The 17,558-nt window shown below is 41.3% G+C and overlaps 1 protein-coding gene across 2 annotated transcripts; it reads left to right on the forward strand.

The window, feature by feature from the left end:
* Positions 1-8,424: 8,424 nt before the first annotated feature.
* Positions 8,425-16,863, forward strand: RB195_019158 (uncharacterized protein; the record flags this gene model as incomplete). 2 transcript variants are annotated; one of them, XM_064186889.1, is made up of 11 exons in its annotated part: positions 8,425-8,540; positions 9,643-9,867; positions 10,451-10,547; positions 11,226-11,293; positions 11,437-11,597; positions 12,767-12,885; positions 13,003-13,125; positions 16,268-16,410; positions 16,466-16,536; positions 16,587-16,720; positions 16,780-16,863. In XM_064186889.1, 11 exons carry the CDS (start codon positions 8,425-8,427, stop codon positions 16,861-16,863), a joined length of 1,341 nt encoding a protein of 446 aa, XP_064042770.1. The 2 variants fall into 2 exon arrangements, with proteins under 2 accessions (XP_064042770.1, XP_013296342.2); XM_013440888.2 differs by lacking the exons at positions 11,226-11,293; positions 11,437-11,597; positions 12,767-12,885.
* Between the last annotated feature and the right edge of the window lie 695 nt (positions 16,864-17,558).

A 17,558-nucleotide genomic window follows, 5' to 3' on the forward strand; every position in this document is an offset into this window, starting at 1 on the left:
CAGCCGGTGATCAGTAGTGTATGATTAAGAAACAGTGAAGTTGTAAGCAGTATGCATGCATAAAACAAAGTCAGTAGCAAGCCTAATATACATATAACGCCAGATAATAGAGTGTTAATAGAGTTTTAAATTGCATTTTGTTCCATTATGATTTGTTCGCTCTTGGGTAAGATGTTTGTATTATTTGAAGGAGCCCTTTCTACTCGAAAGACCGGGATAATTGTTTTTTTTTAATATCCTAATTGTTTGTTATTTTTTAAAATTAGAAATCAAATGCCAGAAGGCAAAAATCCGCATTTTCGACACCTGCCTTTCTCCGATTTTGGTGTTTTTGGTGCCGTTCTCCGTTACTTCGTTTCATATTGACGTATAGATATCATTTCTCATCTCCAGTGACAATTCTGTACAAGAATAGTTGCTTATGGCCATAACTGGAGAGATATTGAGCCGCAGTTTTCAGGGGATTCACTTCATTGTTTTCAGTAGGCTCATGAGATACCTTTCAATTACTGGACAAAGTCTATCGAGTGAATATAGTGGAGAATAGTCTTGTGATCGCAGCTTATTTTTTTCATCCAGTTGACTTCTTTTGTGACTGTTCTACTTCAATAGTGCCTCCGGAATAGTCTTCTTCAATAGTGCTGTGCGAGGCATGACGTCGAGGTCAAAGTTTTGAATTTTGCAAGCCATTCCTGTGCAATAGACGCGCCCATGACACCTCCATACACTTTGCAAGTGTTCGGAGCGGCTGCGGCAGCTTCTTGACCTCTCTATTACAGGCGAAGAAAAAATGTGTCGGAAGTGCTGATTTTTTCTTCCTCGATATGTTTCATTTCTAAGCCCGAAAAAATAATAAAAGATTAAATTCTTCAAAAACAATGGTCACATTTTTGGAGAAAAAAGAGCTCTTTCGAACGTTATAAACGCCTTACCGAAGAGTAAGCAAATCACTTCAGAATAAATTATGATAGAAAACTCGACGAACTTGTTACCCAACCTAACACATATAGTTTACTACTTTTCTCTCATGATAAGGGAAAGATGAGAGGAACCACGCTGGTTTTCGTATTTTATAACCCAAACTCTAGGCTTCCGTTTTCTGTCGTTTTCGCACCACGTCAAAATCGTGATACGCTGCCTTTAGCTCATATTTCTTCACTTAAGTTGATGTGCTCTTGATCGGAGTTGGTTGAGAATCTACTACAGAGATTGCAGTATTACATCTTCAAAAGCCGCTGTAACTTTTTAGTCGTTCACAGAGTGTGCTAGCACGTCTTGCAAAAATTCTGGACTCGGCCTACAGCCCAGCGACTGGGCTCGCATTCTGTGTTAGTTGTCGCCCTCATGCCTTTCCTTCCCAGCGAAAATTGTTCGCGGATCAAAAGGCACGTGATGAAGATCATTCCTTTAGGGGCCTGCTTGAACCTACTTATCACAACCAAAAGACGACTTTTTGCAAACTATTCTCATGCGAAGCTTGTTCGTCACATATCAAATACGATTGCAAAAGCGCGCACTATCGGGAATAAGAACCTGTCAAAGTGCAATCGAGTGTTCAGCCACAGGCTTCAATTGGTGCCGTTATCGCATATCCACTTTGTGGGTTTCAACGTTCACATTTTTCACACCCTTGCCGTTATATTCTCCAACATGGTCCATGAAAAGAACACCTGACAAATCCAAGCTATTTGCTCTGTGTTTCTGTATATAACTGGACTATAGAGTTCTATGCAGTGTAAGGAATACTTCTGTTGTTCCAAACAATTTCTTCCAAAACTATGCGAGATTTCCACTGCAAATGTACGCGAAATTTTTGAAAATCTGTTTTTGACGGACTGTTGAGTACAGAGTCGTTTTCCTTTACTAATCACCACTTTTTATGTGAACTTTTCGTAAGCTCGTCTTATTTGGAGTCCACTTGAACTCTCCGTCAAGAGACCGCCGAGATCGGCACGAAGCGCCGCCTTTCACTTTGCGGCGTGCTTGTACTGTTCAGTCGACGGTGGCATGACTTCGCCACTATCACTCAACTCTTCTAGAATCACCGTCAAGTGCTGTCCCAGTTAATTGAATAACAGTTTTCTAAGTTGTCCTTTTGAACTAAAAAAACATGAAATTAGTTACTCACTCAATAATAATTGGGCGTATAACTCTATAAACACACAGAATGGTAAATAGTAATGAGATTCAGCAATAACAGTTATGAACATAAATTTTTCGTGACAAAGTCACTTTTTTTGGAATGAAAACGAAAGATTACAATGCCAATGATTTCTTACCTATTTGATTTAATTTCGAATTATTGATTATATGCTCGGTACACGCGACGTAAGACTTGGCTGTTTGAAGCCTAAACCGAAATTGTAAGTCCAGCACATCCCAGATTGGAACAAGAAAACCTTCATCAACCAAGGTGAAACACGACCATTCTTTCGTATACGTACTTCGAAGAAGCCAGAACATCTTTTGTACTGCCTTATTTTTCCACATTTTCCCCACGTTTTTCAAAAGGCCCAAAAACCTACGCGCGAAAATATTATTCGAAAGTATTTGAAGCTTTACAAATTGATACTTGCGATCTCTTTGTTAGTTATAGCTCTTTTGCAAATTCCATAAATTCACCTTCTTGTCAAATTCTAAAATTTGAAGACGATCAATTAGTTCTATCACTGAAGTACAACTGAAGGATTGTTTTGGCAGAGTACTGAATCGCTTAATTCTGCGGAAGTCTTTCTTTCACGAGCACTTGTCAATTCTTTGATATATTGAAGTATGTGTGTTTTCTGACATGGTGTTTTTTCACGTAGTTAATACATTGTGTTATTTTTGTCATATATTGGTTCTTTCTCAAAAATAGCAGTTCGTATCTGAGTCATCAATACGCGACAACTTTTTCTTCGTTTTAAGTGCGTTTAAAGGCTGTTCCTGATTGAACTGACTAATCGTCGCCGTTCTTTAACCCGTCGCTCACTCACCCATCTCTAGCCGAACTAGTTTCTTGAACTCTTTTCTTGGATGTGAAGAATTGCTGCTGTCAAAAGTTGCTTTGTTCAATCACTTTTCAATCGCTTGCAACCGCGAAAAAGCTCTTTCATTGACTTTGATTGTACCACACCGAAACTGTGTTTGCTGTTGCAAAATTAGTCTATTTACTCTTGAAGGCGATTTCAGTGTTTTTGGGTAATAGAACTGAGTATCAGTATAGAGTATCAGTACCTGAATATATGTTCGCTAGTGCTTAAGTGTTAAGTTGTTGCCGTTCCACATTCCTGTACCCTGGAAGTGTCGTCAGAAACTGGATATTACTTTTCCCCTGTAGCTTCTCAAAGCGATTTCTTGATCAGTTTAACCATCAAATTGAAGAATATAGAGACGCTGAATTGACAGGAAGCCTTTTGAAGTTGAGCATTGCATCCAAAAACTGAAATCCACTGTTGTTTGAATCGAAGAGGACGTTCATTTGAAATGGGGATCCAAAATGTTCGACCAAACATCTATCATTTATTTATTCTCTCGCTTATAACATCTTTATAACTACAATTAATTAATTTTACAACTATTATTCACCTTTTATTATTTTACTTGTGTGAACGCCCAACGCCACGGACTGACTACTTGTGGTGCTCGCTTCGTTCGCCTTCACTTATCAATAAATATTAAGGGTAGAGAGAGAGTTTCTTTAAACGTCTGCTACAGAATTAAACTTGCCTTTTCCCTAACAACGCTTGTGGAGGATATAAGAACTTGATTTCACACCTCCACTTGATATCGCACCGCTACAATATAAAAACATAATTCGAAGCATGAGTTCTTCTTCTCTTTCTCTCCCCCCTCCCCAACAATTAGCACAGAACGATGGGGTAACATAAAATGATCTGGATATCATCATCGTACTGATAAAGATAAGCTTCAATGTCAGATCACCTAAACTGTTAGCAACTATTTAAGTAGCTATTTGCATGCTTTTTTCAGTTCCTGAAGAAAGGTTCCGATCGCCCTGATGAAGGGAGTGTGGTGGGGAGTAGGAGCGCGCGACGCCAGTGGATTTAAAGGCATCACCCCACGAATCTGAGGTGGTACGGATTTTAGGTGGAGTATTTGTACACGTGATGGTAGATTATGGAGAGGGGTGTGATTCCGTCCATTTCTTCCTAATTCCCGTAAAAAAAAACGGCGCGGAAGATGCGCGCGTGCACAAGGCTGGCGCGCTCCAATCGAACCCCTTGTGGGAAATAGTGCGCCGAAACGCTCGAAGCCGTATCTTTCGTACCATTTTTTACGGCAAATAGGAAGAAATGGACGGAATCATCCTTCTCTCAATAATCTACGATCCCGTATACGAATACTCCACCGGAAATCCGTACAACTCCAGATTCATGGGATGATGCCACAAATGCGGCTTTTACGGCAACAAAATAGTTCACAAAGTTGTATTTCGTTTTTGAAAAATCGGCTTAGAACTATTGCGCGTCACGGCTGCACCAATAATTGCGCAGACTCGCACCCAGAATTTTGCGAACCAATTCCATACTTTCAGGTCCTCCTCAGCATATTTTGGTGCCGACGAACCAATTCGATCCGTCTCACTGCATTCGCGATTTTCGTGGGACACACCGAGACATTAGACTTCTGCTGGCTTTTCTTGTCAATCTGCACAATTAACACTGCTCGTAGTTGTAGCCTTAGCAGTGACTCTTAGGAATGCACAATCACGAGGAAGAAACACGTGGTTCCTGTCATGTGGATGTGCACAGAAACGAAAAAAAAACAATTTATAAAATAATGATGAAGAAGTTCAGTTCTATCGACAAATCACCATATCCACCGGAAGGGTGGGCGCCTCGGTGAGAAGGTGACGCGTTAAACCGACACAATCCACTCGACGTTGATTTTGTGTATCTTTTAAATAAAGTTGACGTGTGGACAACACAGCCAGTGAGCAGTATTTTTAATGTTACGCCTCTTTAAGTTTATTTCAATGCGCCGTATCCGCGAGTGAGCGGTAGAGATTCAATGAGTGCTCCTCAGCAGCGTATTCAAGGCTAACGAAGAGGTTGCTGAGAAAATCGGAACGAATACAACGGCGTGGGTTCTAACGTACCTCTTCGGAAGTGAAGCGGCTCTCACGCCGTTTTTCAGGACGACTGTATAGGATTGCGCGGGGCTACGCTCGATTGCTTCCGTAATCTACAACCCGAATTCTCCGTTTCTGTGGGGTTTCCCTACCATGTCAATTATGTGATGCGCGGCCTTTAACCACCGGGTTGGAATCAGCCCTCACTTGCTTTGGAGGAACCGCCTGCGGAAGGTAGGAAAGTGCGCCGCATTTTCCATAGTCGCTTGCGCCATTTTGCACCACAAAACAAAACGTTTTCACAGGAGCACAAATGCTACACTACAGCACAAATGTGAGCAAAGCATCATGCGTCTTTTTGTTTGCCAAATGTGAATCGAAAGACGAAGGAGACATATTTTGTGGTTTACAGCCTTCTGTCTCCTGTTGATTCAAGACTTCATGTAGTTTTTGCTGTCGAGAAGGAAATACCCCTATTAACAGCACCCCTACATTATTTGCCGATTGTCGTCGCTGTGGAACACAGGCCATTCCTTACACCTTCCCGCGAGCTGAAAAATCTCCGAACTATTTGCGAAGAAGTCAAAATTTTTGTGAGGCTTATTCTAAATACGTAATCAAGTCAAAATCAATTCAACAAGAGGAGATCAGATAGTAGAAAATTCGCCTTCGGTTCCAATGGGGGAATGAGCGGAAGGTAACTTTGAAATTGAAGAAGTAGGAATTATTAAAGAAAAAATTATTAAAGATTGAATTTAAAAATTAATTTTACTCCTACTGGATTGGAAAAGCGAACAGTCTCCGATAGGCCGCCTATGCACAGAGACATAAAGTTGGTAACTGGCTAAAAAAGAAAATCAAAATATTATTATTTACCATGAGGGGAAGAAGAGTAGTTGTCAACTGTGTCGGCATTTGATTTCAAAAAGAAATCCAGTGTTTGCAGAAAGGGTCACAGTTAATCAATAAGCGCAAACGGAACAGAAGCGTTGAAATGAAGAAGCCCTTGACAATGCATTTCTACCGCTGTAGGACTTCGACTATGTACGGAAGGCATTTTTTGAATGCTATCTTAGCCATGAATGTGTGCAATGAATGTGTGGATGTACTATTGTATACAGTGCACGTATGTATGTAGCATTTGTTTATTTCTACAATTATTATGCACTGAAAAACTTCTAAAAGGTATTCTTATACACTTATTGCCATGCAAAAACTATTATCTACGAGCACCAAAAATCCAAAAACCTCTTGGCTACCGCTTGGAAAACTGCAAAGACACGTTCACAAAGAGGACTAGTTCATCCATGAGCGCTTACGTCATATTCTCCCATGAATCGAAATTTTTTTGAACTCGCTATAATCTTACGTTCTTAGCTTCAATCACACGAAGAGTGTAAGTAGGGGTGTGTATGTAGGGGCCAGGATTCTAAATACTTCTGGTTAGTTGGCTCAGAATCTAGCCGAGAAACGAATAGTCCTGAACGTCTTGTTTCATTCAATTCCATTTTGAAACTACTGAGCATTCTGAAATTAGTAGTAAACTTAGTATTCCATTTCTCTGCAGTGTCTGGACTCAGACTTGGAAGCAGATTACCAGAGATTAAAACCGATTCAGTGTAAACTAATTACTTGAACTTGAACAAAATTAGCCCCGATAAAAAAAGAGATTTATCGTCTCTTCAAAACGGTTTCAAAATCAATAGTTTCAAAATGAAATCGCCGTAAAAACTTCTCCCCCAAAAGTTCATATAATCGGATTGAAATTGACATCTAGACATTGAACAAGGCAGGTTTTCCCGACAGACGTTCTTGCAGTCATCTTGCAAGCACGTGACATTGCCCTGAGATCGTGGTAGCTATTTACGTCTTCTGGAAGGAATTGGCCTGAAAATGAACTATTTAGTCGTCTCCTGAAGCACTTTGCGAACGCTGAACATCGATAGAAATAGAAGGTTACTGCCTCTTCATTGTTTTCAACTCCCTCAATTCTAAATAATTCCGCGATTGGCAACTCCACGCGCACCAGCTATTCACATTGTTCGCGACCACATCATGCACTACACATGCGTTCACTGCATATATTATTGCGAAAACAAGTTGGTAGTTTAGAAACGTCCGATTTCACTGGGAGAGCTCTAAGCATTCTGAAGTTTCTGGAGCGTGTGTCGTTTGCAAAAGAATTGTAGATTACCTTGGTCTGATGTAAATTAGTTCCCTATAATGTCTGGTAAGGTAGTAATGTGCTTGGACGTCGAACTTCATAGTTATCGGTTCTGCATTGATGACTACCGGAAGCAACTCCAACGCCGCCGAACATGTGTGAAAAAACGTTACGTTTTGTCTCAGCTTCAGGTTTTTGTTTCCTTTCTCATCAGCTTCTAAGTGCTTTTGTTCTGGAAATCAGAGTCAGATATCAATGTCAAATGCTTCTGTTTTCTTTTTTCTGCGGTCGCAGTAAGTGCAAAAAGTTCTGTTTGGATTGGAACTACCTCAAAGCTTGATAACCGCAAAACCTGCAGAGTAAATGCTGTTATGATTTATTGTGACGAGAATATTCATGATCTTGGAAGTAGGTTAGTGAATAGAAGCGAAAAGAAAGAAAGATGGAAAGAAGTGAAGGCATTATTCGAACTGGCGCTACAGATGCCTATGCATTTCGCGTAACATAACAGAGATCACAGTCGCCTATGCCTGTGCTTGCCTTGGAGAGCGCGCCGCTCTCCTGAAAAGCGTCGAGCGTCCCTCAATTAACGCACTCTCTGCTCTGCTCCAATCGAACGCCTGCGTCCTGCGGTTGTGCGCACAAACATAGTCACTGCATGTCTATATAAGCATACATATGTATGTTGCACATTTAACTCATAAAAGTAGTGCTTGCACGTGAATTAAGCAACACAGCCCACCTTTACTGGATAATACGGAGAAGCATCGTGAATATTGTGAATGAACGAATGAATACATAGTAAATGAACAAAATGTCTTCAAAAGTCACCTTTTCCTTTTGAAGAACGTACTCTTCCATGTGATATCCGATCTTCACTGCGACTGTCATGTTCAATCTGATTTTGTTGGAGAAATCCACTCCTGATCCTACAATTTCGCTGTAAAGGAATTACGTCATCCGATGACTGGTTACTAACCATAAAGCTTTGCAGTGCAAAGGTGCCGCCCCTTGCGCCGTTCCCGCACTAGTCAGACAAAGGCCGAGAGGCTGGAGACTGAGTGGTTGAGCGGCTCCCAGACATCGCAAGCAGACGGAGGTTTCGGCCCAAATACAAGCTTGTTCAGCAGCAAGTGCCGAGTATTGTCATCCAAGCTGTAGTCGTCAGTGCTCCCTGCTGAACACCATGGAATCCAGCGGAAGAACTGTGCTACTTTTGGTGCTTCTGGTTCGTCACATTTTGCCTCACTTCGCCTCATCCGAAGAGCCGCCAAATTTTGTTACAGGAGAACCTTACGTTAAGTGAGCTTCTTATTCTATATTTTCTTTATCTTCCATGTTCTCGTCGTATACTCGCTAAACATATGATTTGTGCTGCGCTTATACTCTGTTTCTTTATTCTATTTTGCTTTGAAGATATCACGTCCAACAGTTTTATACAATTTTTTTGTCTACCCTACAAGGTCCATTTGTAAATGGGCTTTGATAGAAATACCTCCTTCATTTCATGCTCCATTTCGGCTTTCTTTTTCCTGTATTATGGTGGTGAAGGATTACATTTTCACATCGGTAATATCTTTACACTGTCCTTTTAATCTTCTTTAATGTAATTCCTTTGCAAGGATTTTAAGAGGACAGACGTCTCAGCTGGTTCCACTAATGTACTTAATTTGGAATTGTGCCCTAATCCTTCGTGGAGTTTTTCTGCTAACTGAGAAGACGCAACTGCGCTGTTCTGGTGTAAGAAATCTTCGCATGTCTGTGTATTGCAACGAACGAACGAAACGCGTTCACAACTTCTCGTGTGGCTCCATCCTTAAACGTGGTCGTTCGTTCTGGCCCAGTTTATCCGCTTGGAAAGCGTCTCCCACTGATAGGTTGTTTGTTTCGTAACAGCGTCCCAGAGCGAGAGCTGATGTCGTTCCTTCGGAGAGGCAGTCCATGGAAACCGCTCCTATTACACGCTTGTCGCTGACTGCTAAAGTTCGCATTAATCAGATTTCATCGCAACTCCTTCAGGCATGCAACCGCGCCACTTTATCGCATAGGAAACAGGGGAACAGCAAGAATTTGCACTATGCCAGAATGGCCACAAAGAACACTGCTTCTGAAAGTGTTCCTCCGAGATTTCGTTGAACCAAACGCTATCATTCGAAAGAGATGATTTTTTATTCCAAAACAAAGTGAGAGGGAGTTTTTTGGATTTTTTGAGATTTTTTCATTGGGATGAGCATGCCGTTGTGGAAACAAGTCTAACACTTCACACTCACAACACTATCTGACACTTGACGCTAGCCTGCAAAAAAATTGCAGAAGAAAACGAAATGGTAGAAGGACAAAACCTGCACTTATGTATGTTTTAGTGTGATTTTCGTCGGTAACTGACTTCTATTTTCCAATCAAGAACAGCAGAACGAATCCCGAAAACAGACAAAGGAGAGAAACAAACTGAATTTGAAGCATTGTCACTCAACTCGAATGTATCTTCGCAGCAAAGCTTAGTTCGCCTATTCGAGTTCAATGATGCGAAAGATGTCGGAATGAAGCTCGTTTCAGCTAGGCTCTCGCTTCCAAGGATCTTCTCCCATATGAGCGCCGTTACGTCACTCGAGGCCACACAATGTCGAGGGTATGTGTGACTAAGCATGCTAAACGATGAGTGAAGAAAATCTGGTTTGATGGTTCGCGGTGGTTGTGCGCAAATGCCATCCTTGGCAAGATATAATGCATTCTTTGAACAAATGTGGCGGAAAATCTGAGAGGTAGTTGACCAACGCCATCCATCCAAACGCCTGTATTGGGGCTTTTGCAATGTTTAATCAATCCTCCTTTTTTCTCGTTCCGGCAGAGTGTATCCCGAAAGCACTTTAGATTGGGTCACAGAGAATTTCTCAAAACATTTCCAACTGAGAAGTCACTGCATGTATAGTTTTTTGACGGAACTATTCTTTGGGTTTGTTCTGGCATATTGCAAACTTCCTCTGCGCGAACTAAGACCTAAACGGGCGTTTCATTTTAGATGCGACGTGAATTCTTATGCGGTCATATTTGAGTTTATGGATGCATTTTTGACGCTTGTATGGAGCGTTCTAGCCAGACGAAGAAAAACCAGTCGTCTTTGGAAACCACTTAGAACTTGTCTCTGTCTCTGATATCAAAGCAGGCACAGCTTATTGTCGAATAGCACGAGTAACACCAGTGATTCTATTCAGCTGTGCAGCCGACGCGATTTATGTGAAACTGAGGACGAATCGAACGTTTGAGGGGCACGTGCATGTGAAGTTTGCTTCGAACAAGTATTGCTATCAGGTAAGGCGTTTGTTGGGTCAGAGTACAAGCGAGGCAAGGATCCCAGAGATTAAGAGGCTCCATCCAAGCGCACATGAACGTGGGAAGGGCTCAAAAATCTATTTCAATGAAAGACAGAAGCATCCACCATACCGTATGAATTAAGACTTCATTATCTCAGCGAATGAGGAAGTTTCCTTTTGAATTAAAATTTTCCCACAACTGTGGTGTCTTTGACTAGTGAAAAGTTTTTTTTTTTGAATAGCTTCAATTCTGTTCTTGAGGAGTTTATGAATTCTTTTCATTACCCGCTCACTGCTCTGATATTCTCTAAGACGTTCGCGAGTGCAATTATGACTACCTCCACAGCACGACCTGCCCAAAACTCATTTCACCGTTTAATTTCGCTGTGCGAGCTTCACAATTGTGCAAATGGATTGGTAACTAAGCAAGAGTTTTTTTTTTCGAAAGAAAAGTTTTCGGCGAAATTTTCCTACAATTTTCTGAATAAGTTCGTCGTAGGGATGTGACAGTGCTATCCGTTCATAGAGTTACGCATAATAATTGATCAGGTCTTCCTTTGCTTAGAGGAATTCTTTCTTTACAGCTTATTTTTTCCCTACAGTAAGCACTCTAGAATAATTTTCTTAGGCTTCTATTTCTCCTGTCGGAATGACTGTCGAAATAATCTGATTCCAGACTCTCGTGACGAATAATCAGATAGAAGTGCTTGTTCCTCATGAGGAGTGCGCTGTACCACGGAGGCGGTAAGTATGAAGAGTGAAGGAAACTGGCATTAATTAGTTTGAGTAACAATGAGCTCGGGCTTATTGTTATCCAAAGTAATCGATACATGTCTTCCTTGTGTTCAAACGTATAGCGGAGCTAATTACAAAGGAAATTTTCTAAGGTCGAAGACGCCATCGGGAGTTTTCCTCGAGACATCACTAGCGGTCGCCTTCCATCCGGACTTTACTACCGCCGATGATCGCATTTTCCATTTTCGTTGCTTTCACCAACGAACTTCACAGGAACTGCAGGGGGCAGGCAGTCCAACTGAGCCGCCACGAGGTTCCTTCTGCTACACTCTTAGCAAATACTGTAAAGGGGAGTTGCAGAAAGCCTGAGAAAAGTATGAAAAAACATCTGTAAGGGTACTTCTCGACTACAGTTTCAGACTATTCCTGACTGTACTATTGATGTTTAGTTTATTCACTCGACTATCTACATAGGAGTAGACAGAAAAAACAGACTAACAGCCTAGATAACAGGTTGCTCGGAAAGATCGATCGTTTTACCAACATTTTCTCAAGTTCTCTTCTCTCTCCTACCCGATCTTGGTCCTATGCTGCACAATCAAATTAATGCGAACATTTTGTTACGGTTACAAAGACTCTTGGAACTTACGTCTCAGTAGCTAGCTTGTATTTCGAATCGCAACGAGACTTTAATGAGCAACTAATGACCTTTTAAGTGGGGTTGTGATGCGAGTTTGCTACGAAGTACTTTCTCGTCCATGTGGTCCCGGGGAATTTGCAGAAGATCGCCCAAGTTTTGCTAACCCTCTTTAGCTTAGGAAAATTAGCGACGATTTTCATTAATTGATTAAGCATTATCTCAATTTTAAGGCTGAAAGAGTTTTATAAACCTTTATCCGGAAGCAAGAAATGAGAGGAAGGCACCTCTATGAAGCCTCCATACTGGAAGGTCTATTAACCCTAAATAAGTTTAACAAATTGGTGCCCATAACTTCATCGAGATTTTCTTTGCTATACTTTTTTAAACTCTCGTAAGAATGGAAAATTAAGGAGAGCGAATCAGACGTAAAATCTTTTCTTCACTTCCAAAAAATACTAGTGCTGTGTTGGGAAATTAAATTAATGCAACTAATTTTTGTTTGTTCCTATTTTCGGTTTCTACCAGCGCTGCTCGATATGTGTGGCTTAGTAAGCTAAGTAAGACACAGTAAGTAAGAAAAGCTACACCTATGCTAATTCAATTCATTGTTAGATTGACACACAGCAGTTTTTTGCTTGAGCTGTAGCCACGGTATTGATGTCAAGCAAATAAATAAAAAGTACTGATTTTGCCAAGATTCAGGGCCAGTATGGGCAATTTCATGCAGTAGTTGATATCACAAGTTATAGAGTTCAGAGGAGAGTTGTTCTCGATAACTCTATTCTCTCAAGTACAGTAGCGGAGAAGCAGAAACTACTGAAACAGATTGTTCCACGTTACAGAGTCTGCTTGGAATCCTTCATGCTCGTATACGGTTCGAAAGTGGCCAAATGGACCATTAGTAGGAACAGTTGTTCTCGGGCAAACCGTTTTTCACCAGTGGAGTTGCGAAAACGAGAAAGTTGGATATGACCGTTTACTTTCGTGTTTAACGGCGATTATCGCTTTCTTCCTTTTCTTCTCTTTGCCTTTATTTTTCAAAGAGCTGATGCGTCTGTTCTATTCCAGAAAATTTCAGGACAACTGCCTCATCGTTCGTAGTTGTTCGGTCGTTGCCGCAGAAAAAGCGCACGAGCTGATTGGAGCAGATGGATGTTCGAAGAACACAAAGATTCTGCCTCATCTGAGCTATTTCGGTCCGGTTAGTTCTCAGTGCAATTTTCAAGAGTGGATTGTTCCCAAGAGTTTTTCATAGTCATTTCGTGTTTCGTTAAGTTAATCACAAGAGTGACTAGTGCGGTTTGATTGTCGTAGGAGCGATGTAAAATCGCAGCCAATTTTGGACTGCAGAGAGCGAAAAAATTGAGAAAGTGAATGAATGGATGCGCAGAAATTGAATTGCTGGGAGCGTTGTGTACCGCATAGCAGCCCGAGAGTAAAACCCGAACTCTCGACCATTAGGCGAAATAGGTTTCATCAGAAAGCAATTCAGTGTTGCTCGTCCGCGGTTGTGCTTGCCCACCTCGTGAGCAGACCCGTTGTGCGCAGCAAAGGTGATGTATTTCTTGGGCACTGATAAGCAGCATTGAAACAGTGGTACTTCCTGAACAATGACACTCTGCATCTAAGCAGCCCAACCAGAACTCTTCTTGAGTGGAACTCTGTGTTGCGAGTGCTCGTTTTTGCTTGTCACCTCAAATTATGCACAAGAACAAGAGTTAACACACGGTTCTTAAAGACCGCTCATTGGAGAACGAGTGAACACCACACTTGTATTCGTTTGAATGTCAGCGTTCCACCTCACAGAGAATATTGTTAGAGTGGACTTTGTGTTCATTGTATTTCTTTTAAAGAGGGACCTAGAAGTTTGAGATGACAGAAAAAATGAAGTTTGTAGAGCTACTGTCTTGAACTGGTGCGCCTTTCTTTCTATTCTTCGCAATGAAACACCTTCATTTTTACATGCAACATCAAGCAAAATGTTTTGCTTTCACTTTCACTGGGTCTTGTTGTAAAGGATCCTGTGCGGCTGCAGGATTACGAAGAACTTTTAGAGTATCTACAAGTACACATGATGTTTGTGAGAGCAGCTCTTAACCAACCGCACATTTTTAGTCGTGGACTGAAATCCATTGAGTCTACTGATTTCATTGAATCGGCGCTTTCGATTACCTAGTAATTACTAGAAGTGAATACACATTCGCTAATTCAATTTGTTATAAATAAACGAATGGATGTTGATATCCTTTTCTACAATGAACGTTAAGATAACAGCTGTTCTGGGAAACTTTATCGTGTTGGTTGCGGTAGAGGATGATCGACACTGACAATGACACGTATTTTTCCAAATTACATATTGCTAAAGCATACTTTTCGTTTCTAAAACGAATTCACCGTATGTTACTCGTGATACCAGGAATTCTAAGTCCTTTTCCAGTGCTAACTGCACCATTCTATCTTCCTGAACAAAAGTAAGGCAAACGTTTTTCTGAATCAATGTCTTCGAAGGCTTTGTACATACATTTCTTTTGCGTCTTTTCATTCTTTGACTTTCGCGAATTCTTCCGCTGTAAGCAGAACTCAGCAAGCTGCACTTGTCAGAAGCGTTGGATTCCGTTTTCCGTCAACGTGCTCTACCCAAAAAGTGCATGCAAACAAGGAGTCGCATATCAATGACACTCCAGAAAAAATTTGCTACGAGGGATTTATTGACGAGATTCTTTCATGTGTCCTCTTTCACACTATTCATAATCCAAGCACATCGAAAGTCGTACATGTGACACTTGGAATGCAAATTCACAGCGTATGAGACAACGTTAAGCTGTGCCTTGATTAATGAATAAGAACGCGATTAGCATACTCCGGCGCTCGAAATCGAATACGAGGTTTCAGCGGGTGAAGGCCGCAGCCAGTGAAAAAAAAACATGATTGTATGTTTTTCGAGTCCTAATCGAAAGATCCAGGAAAGTCAGCTAATGTCAGTTAGGTAATATGATGAGTATGATGAGTGAACGATAGATATTAGGAAGTGGGGATAGTCAAAGTAGTATCCATTAGTAGGAACTATGACTTCGAGAGCAGATTCTATTCCTACTTCCAATGTTTCTTGACTTTATCCCCACTTTTCATATCATACATTACATATTTTTAGTTATTTCTTTAACTCGAGGCGACTTTTTCTTGCAATAAAAGATGAGCCGAAGCAATAAAGAGAAATGGATAAAGTCCTTGATGTTGATTAATCCATTCAGGATGCACCAACACGTGCGATTCCAGTTGGGAATCGTCGCGCAAGCAATGACTTACCATAACTGAAACCGTTGTATTGAGTAAACACCCTCCATTTTCAGGAAAAACCTGACTCTTTGTTTATTGTTTATGTTTATTTAGTCGAAAGGGATTTAGTGGTGGTTGGTTAGCCTTCGATGGTGTAGAAACGTACCGGGGCAGTGCATCCTCTTAGTACTGCACCCCACCCTCTTGGGAGTAATAGTGCAAGGTATTGCACATTATATAAGTCATAGTCATAGTCGGATTTAAAAATTCTACTTTCTGGACACTTCCGTAAACGGCTGTGGTCGAAGCGACGCGGTGGAGCTAGCGGTTGTGATCGAAGATGGTCCCACCTCCGTCTCAACCGTCAGCCCCGCCGCGCTGCTTCGAACGCAGCCGCTTACTTAACTGCACGGAGCTTCAGGTCGTTTTGAGCCGACTATATCTCAAAAGACAATTGCAATAGGTGGAAGGTGATTATCGCTTATTAGACACTTGTAATAGGTGGATCTGAAACTATATGGTGGCCGCATTGTATTCGCCAAGGAGAATTCATTGCGGCGTCTCCATTAAACCACAATTTTCCACTGCTACGCGGATGCGTAGATGCGGGGTATTTCTAGCGTGCTATTCCTTGCACCAAAGTCGGTTGCAATGATAGACAAAGGGTATACGGCTCAATGTTGGGCCTCATGAAGTAGTGGTCTTGACGCGACAATCTTCTATTTATTGAATTTATTTCGGAGGTAAGGATTCGTCGTTGACACCTCAACTGTTTTACGTCCACCCATAAAAGCCTTCTAATCGCGATCTCTTCTCTGCGTAGTACGAAAAAATAAGAACTACTAATCAAAATCTCACTATAGTGCTATCATAAGGACTCTCCAAGATGACTTACAATGAGTATTGTTATAGTTATGCCAGCGTAGGCTTCAGAAAACTCTTCTCATTCTTATACCAATTTTAGTCTACATCTGAATTTTTTTTCGTAACACTACAAGCTAAAAACAGATGAAGAATTCTCACAGTTATTAATGCAGTATCAGTAGTTGAAAAAGAAATGTTTGCAGTCCTTGGTCGGCCAAAATGTAAGCGTGTTTGGAGTGTCCCAAACATCGTTGATCTACTTTGAATGTGAACTGCTCCTAATACCTAAGCAGAATGGAGTGTGCGATGTTCCAACGTGTGCAGAATCAGACGGAAACCGTACCAGGTTAGCTGACACTTAGCCACAATTATGACTCTTTGCTACGCTTACTACACTTAAGGAGGAGCTTCGATGATCATCCAAGCATTTCCGTGGATGTGCAGTCTCAGCGTATCGAAGTGTCTGAGCTAGGTGAGCGTATTCTCCACAGTTTATGTTTTCCTTGAACTGTCTTCTTCAAGGTGTCATATCGGATGTTGAAGTCGACAGCATGCAGTCAGTAGAGCTCACGTGTCACGAGAAGGCCTCCTACCCAGTGCACGAGATTTGCGTTCCATTCAACCCTTTCTTTGTCTTTCTAGCCGGGATGATATCGGTTTGTCCACTGTGTGTTGTTGTACAGGTGTTCACGTTGAGGATTTTTTTCTTTTTCAGGTTACCTTCTTCGTGATATCCACAGCTGCCATGGTTTCATTCCAACGCTATCGACACTACTCAATGTCACAAACGAGGTGTTAAGCTGAAGGAAAAATCTTTTTGCATTCCAAAAGAACCAATCTGATCTCCAGTTATTTGCTCATGACAATCTTGCTAGTGCCTGCTAATATTTGTGCATTTGTGCTGATTTGTACTATTGCCGGTGGTGTTCCTTACATCGTTCATAGTAAAAAAAAGTGTTCTCTTTGACTGTGTACAAACACACAATTGTATGATAGTAAGGTTTTAACTTCAAACAAATCTTCACTCTTTCGAGTTTTCTCTAACACAGTGTTCTATGATTACGCCAAGTTTACTTGAATGGGTTTAGAATTGGGGAGATTGGGCCGCTTTGATCCGACTATATCTACAGTCTGTGCCAAAAGCGTCCAATCGATTGGGACAGAACGAACAGAGGAGAGAGTGCACTAATTTGGCTGATCACACTCACATCACAAGCGCTGATATTACATGGATCAAGAACCTCAGACTGATCATTTCACCCGACGACAAACCCTTTTTTACCGGTAAAAGGATGAAAAGCGTTAGATAAATTGGTGATGAAACCTCCCAACAAGGTGATTTGCTACAATCGTATGTGTGACGATATGCAAATAAGACCTATTGATTTTATTAGTGTACAGTTGTAAGGAGTTGAGCGCTGCTGAAACACACTGGCGCTACTCGGGCAGAATAACCAGCCCGGTGCTGCTGTGCCATCTGTCTGTTGAATTCGT

Source organism: Necator americanus, chromosome II, assembly GCF_031761385.1.
Source record: "Necator americanus strain Aroian chromosome II, whole genome shotgun sequence".
Lineage (NCBI taxonomy): Eukaryota > Metazoa > Nematoda > Chromadorea > Rhabditida > Ancylostomatidae > Necator > Necator americanus.